The 22,156-nt window shown below is 41.5% G+C and overlaps 1 protein-coding gene across 2 annotated transcripts in view; it reads right to left on the bottom strand.

The window, feature by feature from the left end:
• Window positions 1–22,156, bottom strand: part of svild (supervillin d) — a 114,826-nt gene that overhangs the window by 13,776 nt on the left and 78,894 nt on the right. For both annotated transcript variants that reach the window (XM_034194745.1, XM_034194746.1), the window contains 12 exons: window positions 15,285–15,432; window positions 12,861–12,944; window positions 12,530–12,616; window positions 11,855–12,038; window positions 11,606–11,778; window positions 6,978–7,133; window positions 6,670–6,806; window positions 5,531–5,678; window positions 4,312–4,457; window positions 3,522–3,697; window positions 3,057–3,192; window positions 1,089–1,389 (listed from right to left, as the gene is read on the bottom strand). In XM_034194745.1, the coding sequence (XP_034050636.1) occupies window positions 1,089–1,389; window positions 3,057–3,192; window positions 3,522–3,697; window positions 4,312–4,457; window positions 5,531–5,678; window positions 6,670–6,806; window positions 6,978–7,133; window positions 11,606–11,778; window positions 11,855–12,038; window positions 12,530–12,616; window positions 12,861–12,944; window positions 15,285–15,432 (1,876 nt within the window). The remainder of the gene's footprint in view (window positions 1–1,088; window positions 1,390–3,056; window positions 3,193–3,521; window positions 3,698–4,311; window positions 4,458–5,530; window positions 5,679–6,669; window positions 6,807–6,977; window positions 7,134–11,605; window positions 11,779–11,854; window positions 12,039–12,529; window positions 12,617–12,860; window positions 12,945–15,284; window positions 15,433–22,156) is intronic.

The raw sequence follows: 22,156 nt of genomic DNA, 5'->3' as shown, positions 1-22,156 counted from the left end.
TTAGATTCGTCAGCTACTCCCACCTGGTTTGGGCCACCAGTCAAAGTGGTTTACTGGGGTGTGGAAGCTGCTGCTGCATATAAACAGCTACTTGGAGCCACAGGTGAGAGTTGGGCATCAGATGGAGACCAAATCGGACAAACAATCACGCTAGAGGTACAACCAGTCTCCCAGACCCCACTACACTCCGGTCATCGCCACAGCCACAGAATCCAAGTCCAGGATGAGGACAAGGTCATCATCGGGCCACTAGCCCTGAGCTTTTAGTGAAGCTCAGGGCTAGTATTTCCTGTTTTTCTTGTTTAATGCTGACAAATTATACTGTATTTCTTGTCTTTCTGATGCCTGATTCTGCCATCCAGAGATGGGTGTGGTATTTGTGCTGGAGACCCTCCTGTCATGTGTATTTGTTTTGTGAATTGTTCTGTAATTTATGTCAGTAGCATGGCCCAAGCAGAGGGTCACCCCTTTGAGTCTGGTCTGCTTGAGGTTTCTTCCTCAGAGGGAGTTTTTCCTGACCACTGTTGCTCTGGGGGTTAGTAAGGTTAGACCTTACTTGTGTGAAGCGCCTTGAGGCAACTCTGTTGTGACTTGGCGCCATATAAATGAAATGAATTGAACTGAATCATTTCTCAAAAGATCAACCACCGTTAGTGTTTGAGTGTAATGACAGGCGTACCTTTAAGCAATTCCTCAGAATGCCTAGTTTTACCAAATTCAGCAAAACAAATTTTGATCTTGTCCTGTGACTATGATTTAACTAAATTTTTCCTCAAAAATCAAGTCACTTTGTCCTTGGCTGACCCAAGTTTGTTTCAAATAGGAAAAACACAGAGTAATTTTGTCCACACACACACACACACACACACACACACACACACACACACACACACACACACACACACACACACACACACACACACACACAGGGATGAAAATAATACCTACGTGTACAAAATACACACATGGGTGTAATTAGTTGTCGATCATTCAAATAACCCTTCCACAGAGTTTTCCTTATTTTCCATCAAATTACAACCTTCTACAATTCAAACTGCTTTTGGTTTTTGGATATAGCAAAGGCTCACCAAGCGTGGTGATGGAGTACTTCCAACGAATGATGTAGGTGTCACCCTCATGTAACTGGCCCAGGCTCTCCTTAGGCAGTTCCTCCTCACTGTACTCTTTGATGTGCCAGGCGTCCACGGCGACTGTGGCCAGCTCCGCCTGCCTGTCATCCTCTGTCCGCACAATGCTGTGACCACGCTGGACGTCCACGTTCTCTAGAATGGTCTTCACCGGCTCAGGCTCATTGTCCAGCAGCGCTCTGGCGTCGCACGGCTGCAAGTCCAACTCAAATGTGCAGCGTGGACTAGATGGCACCGGGGTCTAAGCAGACAAAGAAAACATTTAGAATATGATCGTCTTTTTTGGTACATTTATGCATTTAACACAAAAGCAGCATAGAGGCTGAGCTTAATTGGAGGAAGACATGAACACATCCAGATTCAAACCATAACAGGCAACTTGGCAACTTCAATTTGGGCCATTTTCACACATGAACAATTATTGTACTGCAACCTGCATATTCAGTGCATCTGGAAAGTATTCACAGCGCTTCCCATTTTCCATGTTTTATGTTACAGCTTTATTCCAAAATGGATGAAATACATTTTTTTCCCCTCAAAATTCTATACACAAAACCCCATAATAACAATGTGAAAAGTTTTTTTTTTTTAATTTATTAAAAAAAAAAGAAAAAGAAAAGAAAATGCACATACACAAATATTCACAGTCTTTGCCATGAAGCTCAATATTGAGCTCAGGTGCATTCTGTTTCCACTGATCATCCTTGAGATGTTTCTACAGCTTAATTGGAGTCCACTTGGGGTAAATTCTGTTGATTGAACATAATTTGGAAAGACACACACCTGTCTACAAATAAGGTCCCACAGTTGACAGTGCATGTCAGAGCACAAACCAAACATGAAGTCAAAGGAATTGTCTGTAGACCTCCAGGACAGGATTGTCGCAAGGCACAAATGTGGGGAAGGGTACAGGAACATTTCTGCTGCTTTGAAAGCCCCATTGAGCAGAGTGGCCTCCATCATCTGAAAATGGAAACGTTCAGATCCACCAGGACTCCTCCTACAGCTGACCACCGTCTAAACTGAGCAATTGGTGGAGAAGGGCTTTAGTCAGGGAGGTGACCAAGAATGTATGGTAGAGCAGCCAGATGGAAGTCACTCCTTACTAAATGGTAAATGGCAGCTCACTTGGAGTTTGCCAAAAGGCACCTGAAGGACTCTCAGACAATGAGAAACAAAATTATCTGGTGAATGATTAAAGATAAATGCAGCAATGTACAGAGTCATTCTGGATGAAAACCTGCTCCAGAGTGCTCTTCACCTCAGACTGGGGTAACGGTTCATCGTTCAGCAGGACAATGACCCTAAGCACACAGCCAAGATATCAAAGGAGTGGCTTCAGGACAACTCTGTGAAGGTCCTGGAGTGGCCCAGCCAGAGCCCAGACCTGAATCTGATTGAACATCTCTGGAGAGATCTGAAAATGGCTGTACACTGACGCTCCTCATCCAACCTGATGGAGCTTGAGAGGTGCTGCAAAGAGGATTGGGCAAAACTGCCCAAAGATAGGTGCACCAAACTTGTGGGATCATAGTCAAGACTTGAGCCTGTAATTGCTGCCAAAGGTGCATCAACAAAGTATTGAGCAAAGGGTGTGAATACTTACGTACATGTGATTTCCTAGTTTTTTTACTTTTAAGAAAAGAAATTTGCCAAAAAAAAAAAAAAAACAAACAACTTTTCATGTTGTCATTATGGGGTGTTGTGAGTAGAATTTGAAGGAAAAAATGAATTTACTCCATTGTGGAAAAAGGCTGTAACATAACAAAATGTGGAAAAAGTGTAGCACTGTGAATACTTTCTGGATGCACGGTAGCCAAAAAGGACAAACAACAACAAAAGCATATTTACAGCATGTGAGTGATATGCAAAGCAGCAGAGAGCACAGAAAAGACTCATTTTGTTTACCTTGACTTCCTCAGGTGGAGCTGCTTCCTCTTTCTTCCGCTCAGCCCAGTCCAGGAACTTTTCTCTAAACAAGGATGTTTCATTGTGCTCCGACAGCCGGCCAAACAGAGTCCAGCTTGGCCGGCCCTCCCCTCGCCTGGACGTCATTTTCACAATCACAGTCAGAAAGTGTAAAACATCTCTTTTGTGCTGTTTTTGTCAGCTATAATGACATTCTACAACCACTAGGGGCTACCACAACACACACAAAAAATTATTAGGAGTCTGAATTTTTCCCCACAAAAATCAAAAATTAGCTTGAGTACAGAGACACTGTCACTTGAAACGTTAGAAACATTCTCAAGCAATTTCGATAAAAGCTCGGATTTATATATTCTAGGAAAAAAAATTTCAGTGCACATAATTTTCACAGCAGCAAAGCTTTACAGATATGTGAAGGACATGATGTTGGCATAATATACTGACTGAGGAATGTCTGTGTTTGTGGAGGAAGCGTCAAGAGGGTTGACTCTGCAGGTGCTGTAGTCGTAGCTGCCGTTGAAGAGCTGCTTTCCCAGTTTGACAGCAACTTTACGGTCACCCAAGGGCACGTCTTTCCCGTGCCACACATACACTTCACTTCCAAAGTCGAATACTAAGACCTGGAGTGAGGATTAACAAAGAGGGAGAACAGGGAGAGGAGATTAAAAAAGGTTTCAGAGCAAAGAACGGGACAGAAAGAGTAAAGTTTGAATAGGTGAAAGGAAAAATGCAGCTCATCATGTAAAACATTTGCAAAGCAAATGAATTCATTTCAGGAATTCCTGGAAACTAGCTGACATCTGTAGTATTGTTCTATCCACCAGATAAGGACTTCACACTGTGCCAGACTTCAGGGTTCCCTCCCCCTTGGTGATCCTGATGTCCACCCAGATTAGATGGAATCACTAATCCCTGCAGTGTGTTCGGAGTCTATCTGGAGATCTCCTCCCAGTTTAACATGATGCCAAGCCCTCCAAACGAAGGCGACCAGGAGACAAACTGTGGTAAACTGCTCCTTTTTACACAAAGTAGCACTCATTTGTCTCTTACACAGAGCTGCGTTTAAATTTGAAATTCCAAATCCAAAGGCCTTGAGGTGAGATTGATAATTTGCAGAATCCCCATTTTGAAACATGGTCCAGCTCCAGGCTTACTATGTCATTACTAAAATTTTCCAAACCCAGAAAAGTCTCGTTATATTTTCCCCCAACTTGTCATGTGGTAACAGTGTCACCTCTTTAGAGTTGAGCAAGGAGACACTGGGGATGGAGGCCCATGCATCTTCATGAGGCACCAATTTATCACCCTGGAGCCTGTAAACCCCATTGGAGTCGACCACTCCACTCTCATACAGCTCATCCTCCTCCGGCTCACCGGCCCCTGTACCCCAGAACACACACACCAACAAAAAACCGGGTAAGTATGTGTGTCAAATGCAGAGACATAGAACTCATGTCAGTGAGACGATCACATTACTTTCAAGGGTCTTTTTGTTCCAGAGGTAAATAATCTAAAGCCCCGGTCACACAGCACTAACAAAGGACACCGAAACCCAATCAAAAGAAGAAAGCTGGACTTGTGTTGACATTCGGAGGCATCGGCCAGCTTCGTTCTGCAGCTGGCGCTGTGTCAGAATTTTAAAATTTGAAAAATGTGAACAAATCCCAATGACAACCTCAATTTGTACATATTTTGTTTTGCTGTTTGTCTTGACGGTTCCTTATGGTTTGTGTAGTTTCTGTAACATCAGCGTTCCATCTGACTGTCGCCCAACTTCGTCCAACCTCCCAAGTCTGACATATTGCATGAACGTTGACAATATCTGAATGGATAAACAACTAAAGCTCCGACGAACTGAACGTAACATCGTTGTATTGTTGATGACTCGTCCATGTGTAGGATGAAAACCAACGTTGTCATACAGAAACAATAGCGTTAAGAACATTTTATCAACTACTTGAACTATTTACGCATGTTCCAGCTGTTTGTGGCTGACCTGCGTGTGCTCACACGTTGTGAAGACAAACAACATCTCTCACCTGTTGTCAAGACAACCAGACCCTCAAGTGCTGTGTACATGAGGACAAGGCTGGCTGCGCTCGGTCTCATACTCGCTGTCAGTCATGTCATTGTGAATGTTTTGGTTTGATTTAATTTAAAGCGTCGAAATCGAAGTTTGCTTTGTTTTTCTTTCATTAGTTTAAGTTTTGTTTCGTTCCTTTTTGCACTCTTGATTTGCAGGCTTTTTGGTGATGGGGAAAATGCAGGATCATTCATCCACCTTTCCTCGACGATTTGTAACTTGTTATCCTTCGTTCAGGCATCGCTGTGTGCTGTGTGACTGGGCCCTAACAGCTGGTGAAGATAGTAAGAGAACAGACTTTAACATGTGAACCGTCTAAATGTATGTGATGTCCCCCACCAACATCTGTCAGTACATGATAAATGTGTACCTCTGTACTGGGTCTTTCCTCCCAGAAGGCTCCAGAACTCTTTGGCCCATCTGCTTTCAGTGTTGATGCCCTCTTCCAGCACAGACACCTGAGGAGCCTTACAGCCCAAGTCCCTCTTGGTCTGAACGAATGAAGCCATCTCTGATGCCTGACCACACGAAGCAGAAAATACACTAAGAAGCTTTATGATGCTGAACCGGCAGCTGTTCTCAGTGATTAAAAGTTTTCTGGGAATTACTAGATGTTGGGTATACTGCTACTTATACTGAACGATGTTAAACCAACATGGTACGTTTGACTGCTGATGGGTTCTATTAAAGAAAACTGTAGCTGTCAACAGTTGCATATGCAGTCATGCTAACCACGGTTAATGCTGAACCTGAGTGATGACTACTGTTAGCATTAACGATAGTTTATGTCACCCTATATGCCGACAATGGCTAATGCTAATGGGTAGCTTCAAACATGATTAGCATGACACCATATGACATGCATGACATCCTGGTTGGTCTTCTCCAAATTTGTCTATTGACTCTATTTGCATGGGGCACACCCAGTGGCTCTTTGGGATTGGAGTTGGACTATCAGTCAAAAGAGCAACGTTAGATTGCAGGTGTATGCTTCAGAATACTCTCTGTATGCTTGGATAAGACACTTCATCGGCATTATCCCAGTCCACAAAGCTTGACTGGGGAAGTAACCTTCGATGTAACACTGTTCCATCCATTGGCAGTCGTATCTGCTTGACACTACGGTATCTGGGGATAAACTTCGGCCCAAAGGACCTTAAGGCATGTATAGGACTTACGTCTACCTTTAGGGTTAGGCAAATTATAAGTAGTCATAATACAAATATGATAAACTTAAAACAAGATGAAATGGGAACAGACCAACTGAGAGTAGAACAACAATGAGGCATAAACCAAATACCAGGTCCAACTGCATGTAGGATTTTCTTTAACATGGTGTGTCAGTTGTCCAATGGTCTGTCAGCATAACAATGTCCAGTATAAACAGTAGCACACTCCACGTTCAGAAATCCAGTCAGTCCTTCCTGTAAAGCTATCAAGCACTCATGTATAGGCTCATATTCAATACAGGTACTGAAGCGGCAGAATTAACATAGGGCAGCACACAACCTTAGCTTTCTCTATGACGTTGGCAAACTCGCCACTCCACATATAGCAGTGCTTTGGTGTAATGAGAAGGAAGCAGTCGCCACTGTTTAGAGAGTGAGCAGTCGGTTCCACCAAACGCACTTGGACGTGCCTTCGACCTACCGAAACAAATACACAAATGAAACACAGTGAAGGTGAAACAAACCATCCGAGAAAAGCAGCTTTTCTGTATGAAGAGTCCTAAGCTGGTACCCAGTGATACAGACAAGAGTACACCACACCAACACTTTGCACTTCATAATAAACATACAACGGATTCTTGCCTTTACCTTTGATGCGAATAAGCATCAGCTTGTTGTAAGGAAGAGTGCTGTTATTGGTGACAACATCTGTGGATTTGACGCTGCGCAAGTTAACCTTGCGAAAGTTCTCCTTACTGGCAAGACCCGCCAAGGCCACGTCAGCCAGGTTGGAGTGCTTTGCCACTGGGTAAGACAGAAAACAAGAGGTCCCATGATACTATAAAAGCATGACCAACAGAATCATTTTCTAAACATCCATCTCACAAATGTGGTTCCTTCTGTCTTGTGAGCTACAGCAGACAGTACATGCATAGCTGTGGTGCTCGCTTCCTCTTGTGTAAGTGGGACAGCGTCACTGAGGTTAGACTAAAGAAGAGTGTCCGCTCAGGCAAACTGGGCAAAGAAAATATACAGGCAGCAGATAAATATAGAAATACAGTACATGCGATGAGGCAACTCCAGTGGAGTGCAGCTATCCACACCTTAGTCCTTTAGGGCATTGCAAAAGCAGAGTGTCAGGACCTCTGACATTATTTCAGAGGGGAGCATGGAAATGTAAGAGCCTTAATCTTTTAACGTCAATATGTGGGTGCACTTTGATTTAAAAACCAAAACATGGAGCCACATGATGACATTCAGCTTGGGACCTTGAAGGCAGAGCGGTTTTTACTGCTGCAGCCTTCAACTCCCCAAGCTGGGCGGTGCAGGCCCCTCCTGCTGCGGCCTTCACCCACTTTGCCTCAATTTGGATGACGGACTGCTTCAAGTTTAGTGCATATAAATGTCAAATGTATATGTGTTGTCTTTAATTTTGATGTATGCCATCATTACATTCAACTAGTAATAATTGTGGATTAATTGCTGTATTTTGTCTGAGGTAATTGGAGTGTAAACGTAATTTCATTGTTGTTGCATTCGTGTAATGACAATGACAATAAATCTCATGATCCCAAATTGCTGACATATCATGGAGTGCCCAGGATTTAGGAAGAGGCGAAAGAAAATGTATTCACTTAATTTTCACATGTTGCTGTGGCATCCACATTGTAGCTCAGTCATACAAATATTTGCATTTTTCTACCATCTTTCACTTCACTCTGCAACACAAACACTGTTCTAACAAGCTGCAACTGAAATTTCAAATGAAACTGTTTGGGAAAAAATTTGTCCACTGAGTTATCAGTAGAATGTGATGTCGGTAAATGTTACAGACTACAAGTTGTATTCTCAGCTCAACTTTCAAATTTGCAATAAATTGCATAGAGTGCTGTAATGTCGTGCAATATGATATAACACTGGCCCACACATTGGCTTTAAAAGATTAAGGCTCTTACATTTGCCTCCATGCTTGCCTATGATATAATGCTAGAAGTGAATGAATGAATTTATTCGGCACACATGGATCCAAGACAAATCGACAAAACATACAAAGAAAGAGAAAATAATCCAACAGTGCACCCATGCGGCCGAAAGGGTGCAGGCAGAAACAAAGCTTGTAAACGCCTACCCCATTAACCAAAAAAGTAAAAATAGTACATATGTATATAAAAGTTATACATATACCTAATACAAATATAAACTGATCACTGAACTACAATTTCAAAAACACAACGTACAAGCAGCAGTACACCAAATTAAGACAAAAGCAATAAACCTAATTTAACATACTATAACGAACAATCAAATACAACCCCTGGCAAAAATTATGGAATCACCAGCCTCGGAGGATGTTCATTCAGTTTTTAATTTTGTAGAAAAAAAGCAGATCACAGACATGACACAAAACTAAAGTCATTTCAAATGTCAACTTTCTGGCTTTAAGAAACACTATAAGAAATCAAGAAAAAAAATTGTGGCAGTCAGTAACGGTTACTTTTTTAGACCAAGCAGAGAGAAAAAAATATGGACTCACTCAATTCTGAGGAAACAATTATGGAATCACCCTGTAAATTTTCATCCCCAAAACTAACACCTGCATCAAATCAGATCTGCTCGTTAGTCTGCATCTAAAAAGGAGTGAACACCTTGGAGTGCTGTTGCACCAAGTGGACTGACATGAATCATGGCTCCAACACAAGAGATATCAATTGAAACAAAGGAGAGGATTATCAAACTCTTAAAAGAGGGTAAATCATCACGCAATGTTGCAAAAGATGTTGGTTGTTCACAGTCAGCTGTGTCTAAACTCTGGACCAAATACAAACACCATGGGAAGGTTGTTAAAGGCAAACATACTGGTAGACCAAGGAAGACATCAAAGTGTCAAGACAGAAAACTTAAAGCAATATGTCTCAAAAATCGAAAATGCACAACAAAACAAATAAGGAACGAATGGGAGGAAACTGGAGTCAATGTCTGTGACCGAACTGTAAGAAACTGCCTAAAGGAAATGTGATTTACATACAGAAAAGCTAAACAAAAGCCATCATTAACACCTAAACAGAAAAAAACAAGGTTACAATGGCCTAAGGAAAAGCAATCATGGACTGTGGATGACTGGATGAAAGTCATATTCAGTGATGAATCTCGAATCTGCATTGGGCAAGGTGATGATGCTGGAACTTTTGTTTGGTGCCGTTCCAATGAGATTTAGAAAGATGACTGCCTGAAGAGAACATGTAAATGTCCACAGTCATTGATGATATGGGGCTGCATGTCAGGTAAAGGCACTGGGGAGATGGCTGTCATTACATCATCAATAAATGCACAAGTTTACATTAATATTTTGGACACTTTTCTTATCCCATCAATTGAAAGGATGCTTGGGGATGATGAAATCATTTTTCAAGATGATAATGCATCTTGCCATAGAGCAAAAACTGTGAAAACATTCCTTGCAAAAAGACACATAGGGTCAATGTCATGGCCTGCAAATAGTCCGGATCTTAATCCAATTGAAAATCTTTGGTGGAAGTTGAAGAAAATGGTCCATGACAAGGCTCCAACCTGCAAAGCTGATCTGGCAACAGTAATCAGAGAAAGTTGGAGCCAGATTGATGAAGAGTACTGTTTGTCACTCATTAAGTCCATGCCTCAGAGACTGCAAGCTGTTATAAAAGCCAGAGGTGGTGCAACAAAATACTAGTGATGTGTTGGAGCGTTCTTTTGTTTTTCATGATTCCATAATTTTTTTCCTCAGAATTGAGTGATTCCATATTTTTTTTCGCTCTGCTTGGTCTAAAAAAAGTAACCGTTACTGACTGCCACATTTTTTTTCCTGATTTCTTATAGTGTTTCTTAAAGCCAGAAAGTTGTCATTTGAAATTACTTTAGTTTTGTGTCATGTCTGTGATCTGCTTTTTTTCTACAAAATTAAACAACTGAATGAACATCCTCCGAGGCTGGTGATTCCATAATTTTTGCTAGGGGTTGTAGTTTCTGAAGCACCTTTTAAAGCTTACCAAAGTACCAAGTGGTTTTATGTTATCCGGGCAGTTTTTCCAAATGTTAACACTTTTTACAGAAACAATGACTTTTTGCGGTAGGTTATATCTTTGATTTCTGAAAAAACAATGTTCCTCATAAATTATAACTAACAGGTCCTGGACACGTTGTGGTAGAAGTCTATTTTGTGCTTTGAACATAATTTGTATTATGATATAATCAATCAAATCCCAAAATTTCAAAATATGCAAATGGACGAACAATGGATTTGTTGGCTCACGATATGGTTCCTTACAAATAATTCTTATAGCTTTCTTTTGAAGTAAAAATATAGGATTTGTGCTGTGTTTTGTAGGTGGTTCCCCAAACCTCAATACAGTAGGTCATATATGGAATATAAGTATGTATATATATATATATATATATATATATATAAGTAATGAATGATATAAGGTAACTAATGAGTGTTGGGGGAGGAGGTCTGGTGCTTTATACAAAATGGCAATGATCCTTGACATTTTAGATTCAACATATTTATGTGTTTTCCAATTTAGATTATCATTGATAAAGACGCCTAGAAATTTAGTTTCATTTGCAAGTACAATTTCAACATTGTGTTCTCTTAAACTATTACACAAGCTCCTGAGCTTGTTACCAAATACGATACACTTTGTTTTTCCAAAGTGATGGGTACCGGGAGACAACCAGCCGACAATTTAATGTACTGATAAGAGGGGCAGGAAAACTGATACACTATCACTGATACAAAATCTCCTCACACGCTGCTTTTGCAATGCTCTAAAACTAATACAAAATTTAAAAGGAAGAGTAAGGTGTGTATGGCAGCACTCCACAGTGGTTGCCTCATTTCATTTTCATATTTCATTTCTATCTACTGCCTGTGTATTTTTCCTTGATAACACACACCTCAAATTTGGTTGACCAAAATAATTTTTCTGTCATCTGCTTTTATTCAAATACTGAAAGAAGATTTCTTAAGTACTGTGAAGCTTCAAGTTGTAGATCTTTTCCTTCAACCATCAGCAGTTATTCTGCTTAGATTTACAGTAAATTTTCAAATCTCAAACAATGGAGCCTGTAAATCACATAAGGTCATGAATAAAGGTCAACGTGATAGAAAAAAATGTGCCATCTATAGGAGATTATCTGTAAAATTATGTAGCAGATTTTGTTTTTGGTGACTGTAGACTTTGTTGATCAAAGGTGGTGGTGAGTCTTCAGACTCTACAGCTAGAGATATTAACTCTTACTCCTCTCTACTTGGATCCTCTTGGTTTCCACTGTGGCCACGTTAAGTCTCTGTTCAGTGTAAACATGGCGAATATCGTTGCGGGCAGCCAGGGCTCGCAAAGGGTTCCTGGAGCCCTGATTTCTCCTGGCTGGTCGCACTGCACGCTTGTGCTCTGCCTCCGCTGATGTAAGCCTGAACAGAGAAAACAGAGGCACATAATATCACGTGTTGGAAAGCCACTGGGATATTATGATTATTATAGACCTACTTTGGCGTATTGGCCTGGATCTGGCTGAGGTCCTCCTCAGTCATAACCACACCGGACGACTGGGGCGTCGAGGGTGAGGCAGATTTATAGAACCTGCCAAATGTCTCGTCGTCATCCAAGGTCATGACTTCCTTCTCCATCTCTGCCGTAACCTCGATGGTGGACGTCCTGCTTTTGCCCACGCCTAAAACATGCCGTGGAAACAGGAAAACAGGAAGCAGGAAGGACGTTACAGTGAGTGTATATCCTGAACTTCTCTTATTACAACATGATAAGGTCAAATAATCACAGAATTTCCTGTGTAAGCACACCGTCAGGGAAACAAAAAGTGGAAACTGTTCATAAATTATTACTTTTGTTTAAAAAGAAAATAAGAAACTTCACTTTTTGAACCTTCCACTTGTTAATTTCTATGACTTTCAAGATTAGGCATTTTGGTTCTGGTAGGAGTCTGTTGTGGGAGTGTACAGGCAACAATATCCCAAAGCGCCCTCTATTGTGTTATTTGACGGTTCAATCTCAACACGAGAAACACTCTGTTGTTCCCGTAGCAAGAAATCCATGAATGAAAACAGATGAATAGTGGAGACAGGCATGTTGGATGTTACATACATAGTTAAATATCACCTCCTGTTGAGATTATAAGCTAAAACAACAACAGAGAGACTCCAGCACCTTTATTGTGGAGCTTGTCAAGAAAGGACTCAAGCTTGTCGAGTCGTTTATCTCCTTCAACTTTGACGTCGGTTCTGCTGGAGATTTCTGAGACAGAAACAGAGGTCAACTTGATGGTGTTTGGGTGTCACAAATAACACATTTAATAACATTACATTAATAGTCTGTTTGAAAGCAGTTTGAAATATTGCAACATTTCTGGAACATGTAAATACTTGCACTACAGAATAGAGACTAATGATTCATCTCCAATAGTGCAGTTCTGCACAGTATTTTCTGAGTTCCTTTGGACGGTTAACAGGGATAAACAGTTAAAACAGTCTTCAGTTACCTTCGTGTGGCTTCACAGGTGTGGCGTTAGGCTTCCTCAGAGCGCTAAGGGGCGACTCCTCCTTTCCTGTATCTGACACGAGACCTGGCGGAGAACAAAAGGGGAATTACATTCAGAGACAATCCTAAAAATTAGGTCACGAGTCCTTCAGACCCTCGGGAAAAAAAGAAGAGTCATTTTGACCAACTATGGGGAAAGTGGCATTAAGTAAGTCATTTGTACATGCTCGCCAGAAATTGTTATACCATTCTGAAGGACCACGGGGGCCTTTAAAAATGAGTCACGTTCAATGAAAATCTTTGTGCAGGTTAATACTGATTCAAGGAATGTATAGGCAAATTGATAAAAAAAAAGTTGGTAAAGAATTTGTCAGCAATAAATTGACAGGTACACACAAATCACATTTTTTTGCCCTACTGGTCACTCAGAATGATTCAAGGACAATGATATATTTCTTGGCTGTAGTCAACCTCCCAAAGAATCTTTATGTAAACTTCAACCCCTTTCACACCAGGTCAACGCAGAGTTGTGTAATGCGGCCTACAGACTACACCAAGCTTATGCAACCCTACATGGCAATAAACTGAGGGATGCAAAGGGGTCTGCAAAATGGACGCAAAAAATTAAACGTTTAATTTTTTCACATACATCTGGCATAGAGCACTGCACGCAGTCTATGCAACACTCCGCTACTGTATGCAAGTCTACGCAACACTGTGCCGCCACAATTGTATGCTTACCCTACACCAGTCTGGCGAAAAATCCTTTTAGGTTTTTTAATCAGTACATACTGACACTGCTAGATTTTATTCATCACGCTGGACCCTGCTGAACTTTGCTGGCAGTGAAGCTGCAAAACCACAGAAGAAGAGGCGGGCCAAAGCTTCTCCTCCTGCGTGCAACGTAAGCAGCCATTCCTGTGTAATAGATACGCAACACAATGCAAATCTATGCAGGCCCGGTGTGAAAGGAGTTTTAGAGAAAATGTTATTGAGCAGTTTTTCTGCAACAAATCGAACAGTGTAGAAAAATTGCATGTTTGGCCCTTTTGGAGGCCCCAAAAGATTCAATCACAAGTCCAATTTACCATGACCAGACAGTCCCCCAAAGGATTGTCTAGAGTAAATTTCAGAAAAATTCTAATGGCTTTTCTGAAAATTACCAGTGTGCTGCATTTTGTGCTCAGTGCCTGAATCTTGATGGCATTAGTAAGTCATATTTACCAACTCTATGTCTACAATCCAATATACAGTGCATTGGGAAAGTATTCACAGCACTTCACTTTTCCACATTTTGTTATGTTACACCCTTGTTCCAAAAATAGAGTAAACAACATGGAAAAAAGTGTGCGTGGGTTTTTTTTTTTTTTATAGCAAATTCACTACAAAAAAACCCCAAAAAACTCCCCAAGAAATCACATGTACATATGTATTCACACCCTTTGCTTAATACTTTGTTGATGCACCTTTGGCAACAATTACAGCCTCAAGTCTTCTTGAATATGATGCCACAAGCTTGGTGCATCTACCTTTTGGCAGTTTTGCCCATTCGTTGCTGCAGCAGAAATGTTTCTGTGCCCTTCCCCACATTTGTGCGTCGAGACAATCCCGTCTTGGAGGTCTACAGACAACTCCTTTGACTTCATGCTTGATTTGTGTTCTGACATGCACTGTCAACTGTAGGACATTGTATGTAGACGTGTGTGTCTTTCCAAATCATGTCCAATCAATTTAATTTACCTCAGGTGGACTCCAATTAAGCTGTAGAACATTTCAAAAGATGATCAGTGGAAACAGAATGCACCTGAGCTCAATTCTGACCTTTATGGCAAAGGATTGCGAATACATATGTACATGTGGTTTCTTATTTTTTTTATTTTTCATAAATTTTCAAAAATATCAAAAATGCTTTTTACATTGTCATCATGAGGTATTGTGTGTAGAATTTTGAGGAAAAAATTAATTTCATCCATTTTGGAATAAGTCTGTAACATAAAATGTGGAAAAGATGAAGTGCTGTGAATACTTTCTGGATACACCGTACTGCTTCCTTATCAAGTGTCTCGTAATTTCTCAGGCTCAGCTTGCTTTCCCTCAAGTGTGCATACAGTTCTACAATGTGCATGCCATTATCTACAGCATTATCTACAATAAAGGAATGTGATCCACATCACATTCACACAGCTTTTGCATAAAATGTAGAAAACTCAGTTCAAGGTGTTTATCTGATTCTGCACAGGGTGCCCCATGACAGAGTTCCTACATAATAACACCCTGTCTGCAAACCTGGCAAATTTAGTGTAATTCTGTTCAGCAGCTCATTTATTTGTGGATACACATATGGTTGACTAGATGTGTTAGAGGAACTCTTTCAATATCCCCCATTTCCACTTCTGCTGGAGGCTAGTAAGTGCTGTACATTTACCTCTCTTCGCCATGCGTCCAGCTACAGTGAACTGGACTGAGTCGTTTGATGCTCCTTTGCCTTTGTCCTTCCACTGCTGCTCCTTCTCTTTGAGGATCTTCATCCTATCTGCCAGTGACATCTTTGTCTCCAGATCTACACCAGATTTCTGTTGGAACATAAATTAACAAACACCTAGAACTTCATCTTTACCAACACTATTTTTTCCCCCCAAACAGTCTGCAGGACATTCATCCATTACTCATTTCGGTGTATGAAAGATGGAGATAAAGAGTCGCTTTGAGGACATCGGGAGTCTAACTTACATTATGTGTTGGTAAATGCTGGGAAGAATGTTAGATAAGAGGCTCTAATGAATGAACTGTACATGAAACTGTATCTAACTTTCTGGAGGAGCAAAGATATACTGCATCTGTCGCAGTAATTTTTACTGTATTACATAAACTATGACCTTTGTTGAATCAAGAAAAACACAGCTTATATAACAAAGTCATTCATCAACTATTTTTCAATAAAAACCATGCTTTTGTGATTTACTCCTGCTGCCATTAAAAATAAATCAACAGACGTCCACTGAGCCCAACTGATTCCAAGAACTCTGTTATAGTAATTAAATATATGCCACTATGATACATCTGCAGGTTTTTATTGACGTGGTTACATTTTACTGGCTACTACCTCATATTCCATCATTAATAATGAGCATTTCATCGTGTGTAATGTACTGTGAGTGGTGATTTCCTTTCCACAGTGGATTACACACGGCTTAAAATCTTGCATTTTTAAGAAGTATCTCCACTAGACTGTATAAGTGAAAGGTTCCACCATGGCAGAGACAAAATGTGCGTATACAGTATAACTGGACATAATGTTCTTTGGTGTACTTGTGTCCATAGAGTATGTGCCGTACATATATTATTTGTAGCATTTAAGCATGGAAACCTGCAAAATAATTGGGATGGTGAAGATTACCAGAGCTGAAATGACTTTTTAAGCTAAAAAGAAAAAGGAATTTTTATGTGGATGAAAAATGGCCTGTGTCATCTGCTGTCGAGTGTAAGTGAACATTATCTTTAGTATGACGCCTTAAGAGCAAGATTAAACATTCACAGATGTTAGCAGCAGCAGATGTTCAGGTTTAGGTTAAAACAAAACAAAAAAAAACTGCAGCCATCCATACTGATGTCACGTACGAACACATTAACGGAAGTAATAAACTTTCAGTGTGTGTCATTTTGACAGTTAATGGATGTTTCTACCATGACAGGGTAAGCAGGTAGTACATGCATGTTATGAAACAGTAGATATTGCAGGCTTGAACATCTTTTAGGATCAACATACAACAGCCCCAAAGGCGTTATACTATTAACTTTGAATGTGCTGCTTTTTGGGCCAGATGCTGAACCCATGCATTGTCTCATAGTGAAGTGTGACTAAAGGTGCGCTGACACTTGCATGACCTGTGTCCTGCAGGAGAGTAAACTCGTCTTTAACGGGTGCAGACTGAACGTGAGGGCACCAGTGTGCAATTGCGCAAGGAGAATTTTGAGATTTTCAAAAAAAAAAAAAAAATCTTTCACGCATAAATGTTGTGCAACATGGCGCGATCTGCTCGCCAACACTACATGCAGCTCGTCAAGTGGAGTAAAGAAGTAAACAAAGCGAATGGTTGCGTCAACGCACTGCATCAGAGTGCAGCTCGTCTGAAGGATTATAACGAGATGTTAAATCTATCATAAACATACTTTTACAGCTGCACACAAGAAGGAAAGAACATGCAACTGTTTTACCAAGCCATGACAATGTAAACATGACAAATAATTACCTTTTAAGATGGCTCCAAATGCTTTCTCCAGCTCATTCTGCGTGTGTGCATGAACGGCTGCTGCTGGAGCGGTCCTCTGTGATTCAGGAAGTGATTAGAGCCATTTTCAGAAGCCAACTTGCAGAGAAAATTATTAATCAGCTATGAAATAATTACTTTATATACGCTGCATCCAGCGCAGAGCGTGTGGCAGCCGGTGGATCAAAGTACGGTGTCCAGCTGGGAACACAGCGGGTTGGATGGTCATGACGACGTGCATGCATCAAAGTCGTGCAAGTGTCAGGGCACCTTAACACAAAGTCTGTAGGCTCTCAAATGTAATAATTGTCTTGAAAAGTCCAAGGTGAGTGAGTATTTCCATTTCTCTGGCCTCTAGTCAAGAGCTCAATTTGGCTAAAAGACTTCCTGTGGAATCGTTTACATGAATGAATGTATAAGTGTAGTCGCGCACTACGATTCTCAGTCTTCTATTCATTCAACTCAACATTCCATTTCTTGCCACCTCTCTTGCTTTTTTTTTTGTCTCTCACATAAACATAAAGTGTTACAAATGTTCCACTCCAAAGTTAAAACACTCTGTCATGATGTGGTCAAACAAAGTGATACATGAGACAAAAGCTCAAAGAAGCACATTTAACACGTGCACACAGAGAGGAAAGTCTAACACACTGGGGCTGAATGTAGACAGTTCAGTTTTCTCCTACGGTAATTCTAATCCCAGCACAAGTTTGTCTGACTGCTGGGGTAGGCTCCATTCTTCCCGTGACCCTTGATTGGAGTAAGCAGGTATAGAAAATGAATGAATGAAACCCAGCACAAGTAAGAGTAGAAAAATTATCAATTCCAATTCAGTCTGAATTCCATGACTGAACACTGATATTCAGGTCCCTGTTGTTTGGGATCAAGTTAAAGCCTCAAGTGAAAAACTAAAAAATGTTTTTGTGTCTTGTTCATGCGTGACGGGAAAATGGAATCTGAGGTTGGCATTCAGACTGAGGCAGTGTTGCGTCAGACTATTGTGTTCAAGAAGGACTCGAGCCAGATGCTGAAGCTCTCAGTTTAGTTGTTGATTCTATGGTCAGCCCTGACTTAGGTCATGAACTCTGGGTAGTGACTGAAAGAAACAGAGCATGTGACAGAATTAAAGTACAACTGATCAATTCACCTGGGGAGGGAGGGGTGCTCAATTCTTTTTTGGCCACTTTCAAAATTTTCAATTATATACAAGAGCATCAGCCAAGCTTGAACCTTCGTGCGCATGCGTGAGTTTCTTCACGCCTGTCGGTTGCATCATTCGCCTGTGAGCAGGCTTTGTGTGAGCAGTGGTCCACCCTCTCGTTTTTTTATTGTGAATAAATGTCTGAACGATTTGGAGCTTTGCTGCATCAATTTTTTTCCAGAAACTGAGAGACCTCCAGGTGGACACCGTTCGGAAAATTAATATGGCTTTCAGGGACGATTTTGTGGGGATTACACAGATTAAGGAGTGTTACTGCCGCTTTAAGGACGGCCCACAGCGTCTGAGAGCGCGCCGCGCTCCGAGCGCCGATCGACAGGCTCACACCCCACTGAAACAACCAGATCATTTCCAACGTGAAGGCTTTGTTGATCTGGGACGTCGTCTGACTTTCACAAAAAGGCAGGAGATTTGGACATCAGCACTTTTTCGGCACATTCCACTGTTACAGGAGTTTTTTTTGATGGAAAGAAAAGCGGAGGGATGCGCCACGGAACCGTTCATGACGCGGCACAAAACCACCTCCGTGTTGGTCTCACAGGACGGCTTTCAGGTGGATTTCAGACGACTGTCGGTTGCTTTTCAGTCGTGTGACTAACCGAGAAATTGTGGATGAGCTGGACATGCCAGAACATGTCCTGTGAGGCTTCATCACGGCGTTGCTTTGCACCATGTGGCTCCACCGCGACACTCGGAACTCCTCCGCACGTCTGTCTCAATGTGCCGAAAAAGTGCTGATGTCCACGTCTTTTCACAATTCCTGTGCTAGTCAGATGACATACTGGATCAAGACAGCGTCCAATTTAGAAATGAACGGCACATTCCACTGTTACAGGAGTTTTTGTCATGGAAAGAGGAGCGGAGTTCCGCACGTCGCGGTGGAGCCGCATGGCGCAAAGCAACGCCGTGATGAAGCCTCACAGGACAAGTTAGGGCATGTCCAGCTCATGCTGAATTTCTCGGATAATCACACGACTGAAAAGCAACCAACAGCCGCCTGAAATCCACCTGAAAGCCGTCCTGTGAGACCAACACGGAGGTGGTTTTGTGCCGCGTAATGAACGGCTCCGTGGCGCGTCCCTCCGCTTTTCTTTCCATGAAAACAACTCCTGTAACAGTGGAATGTGCCGTTCATTTCTAAACTGGATGCTGTCTTGATCCGGTATGTCATCTGACTAGCACAGGAATAGCGGAAGACGTGGACTTCAGGACTTTTTCGGCACACTGAGACAGACGTGCGGAGGAGTTCCGCGTGTTACGCTGGAAATGATCTGGTTGTTTCAGCGGGGTGTGAGCCTGATGATCGGCGCTATGCGCGCTCTCAGACGCTGTGGGCCATCCTTAAAGCGGCAGTAACACTCCTTAATCTGTGTAATCCCCACAAAATCGTCCCTGAAAGCCATATAAATTTTCCGAACGGTGTCCACCTGGAGGTCTCTCACAGTTTCTGGAAAAAAAATTGATGCAGCAAAGCTCCAAATCATTCAGACATTTATTCGCAATAAAAAAAACGACGAGAGGGGTGGACCAGTGCTCACACAAAGCATGCTCACAGGCGAATGACGCAACCGACAGGCGTGAAAAAACTCACGCATGCGCACGAAGGTTCAAGCTTGGCTGATGCAATAACACGTGATTCAAATCCATATAGTTTTCGAAAAAAATAAAAAGGTCAGATACTTTTCTAACAGATCTCGTATACACATCCTCAGTTACCAGTTACAGCACATGTCTAGAAACCAGTATGGATGACAAATTATTGACAGCCAAGAGAAGAAATAATATTTACATGATTTTTTTTTCAGAATAATAATTCCATACATTCTTAGAAAACTACATATTAAATGAATGTGAATAAGTAGCACAAAATAAAAGAAATACGTTATTCAGAGTCAGGTCATATGTAAAGTGCTTCGAGAAAGTATTCACAGTGCTTCACTTTTTTCACATTTTATCTTACAGCTTTATTTCAAAATGGAGTAAATTCATTTTCCCCCTCATAATTCTACTCACAACACCCTGTAATGACAACATGAAAAAAAGTTGTTTTTTTTTTTTTTTATTTTTGCAAATTTATTAAAAATAAAAAACTAAGACATCACATGTTCATAAGTATTTGTTCCCTTTGCTCAATACTTTGTTGATGCACCTTTGGCAGCAATTACAGGCTCAAGTATTCTTGAATATGATCCCAGAGACTTGGTGCACCTACCTTTGGGCAGTTTTGCCCATTCCTCTTTGCAGCACCTCTCAAGCTCCATCAGGTTGAATGGTGAGCGTCGGTGCACAGCCATTTTCAGATCTCTTCAGAGATGTTCAATCAGATTCAGGTCTAGGCTCTGGCTGGGTCACTCAAGGACATTCACAGAGTTGTCCTGAAGCCACTCCTCTGATATCTTGGCTGTGTGCTTAGGGTCATTGTGTTGCTGCATTCATCTTTCCCTCAATCTTGACTAGTCTCACAGTTCGTGTTGCTGAAAAACATCCCCACAGCATGATGTTGCCACCACCATGCTTCACTATAGGGATGGTGCCTGGTTTCCTCCAAACATGACGCCTGGCAATCATGCCAAAGAGTTCAATCTTTGTCTCATCAGACCAGAGAATTTTGCTTCTCATGGTCTGAAAGTCCTTCAGGTGCCTTTTGACAAACTCCAGGCGGTCTGCCATGTGCCTTTTACTAAAGAGTGGCTTCCGTCTGGCCACTCTACCATACAGGTCTGATTGGTGGATTGCTGCAGAGATGGTTGTCTTTCTGGAAGTTTCTCCTCTCTCCACAGAGGAATGCTGGAGCTCTGACAGAGTGACCATCATGTTTTTAGTCACCTCCCTGACTTCTCCCCTGACTGCTCAGTTTAGACGGGTGGCCAGCTCTGAAAAGACAATCCTGTCTCGGAGGTCTACAGAGAATTCCTTTGATTTAACGCTTGGTTTGTGCTCTGACATGCATCACCAACTTTGGGTCTTTATATGTAGACTCATGTGTGCCTTTCAAAATCATGTCCAATCAATTTAATTTACCCCAGGTGGACTCCAAATAAGATGTAGAAACATCTCAAGGATGATCAGTAGAAACAGGATGCACTTGAGCTCAATTTTGAGCTTTGTGGCAAAGGCTGTGAATATTTATGTACATGTGATTTCTTAGTTTTTTATTTGTAATAAATTTGCACCCCCCCCCCCCCCCAAAAAAAAACCCCCAAAAAAACCCAACAACTTTTTTCACATTGTCATTATGGGGTATTATGTGTAGAAATTTGAGGAAAAAAATTTAATCCATTTTGGAATAAGGCTGTAACATAACAAAATGTGTAAAAAGTGAAGCGCTGTGAATATTTTTCAGAAGCACGGTACACCATACTGTTCTTCTAGCTAGCAGCCCATCTATGAAGTCAGTAATGAGCAGAAATACAGGACATCAAAGAGGGGAGCAGTGAAAAGGGTCTTGGCCTCAAACCACTGCCACAAACCATTTTTCTCAACCATGTTCTACTGTACAGTGCAGGCAACACCTCACGCCAAAACCACACATACTGATATCTACCAACTGATTTCCAGAGAACCACATTTGTTTAACAACAGCAAGTGTGTTGACAGCTCTAATTTGACAGTGGTGCCAGAGCTTATCCCCACACACCATAGTGTGAAGGGGGCAAGAGTCTATGACTGTCCATGGATGGGATGCCAGTCCAACACAGGTTACTTCCCCAGCCTAGGCTGCTACCCATTAATTCTGGGTTAACTGGGACCGGTGGAGATCAAATCTTGTCCAAGGACATAGACCAGGAATCAAACCCAGGTCCAGATATT

The sequence above is a fragment of the Thalassophryne amazonica genome, chromosome 18 (assembly GCF_902500255.1).
Source record: "Thalassophryne amazonica chromosome 18, fThaAma1.1, whole genome shotgun sequence".
NCBI lineage: Eukaryota > Metazoa > Chordata > Actinopteri > Batrachoidiformes > Batrachoididae > Thalassophryne > Thalassophryne amazonica.
The sequence above is the reverse complement of the archived record's forward strand: the minus strand, read 5'-3'. Positions and strand labels throughout refer to the sequence as shown.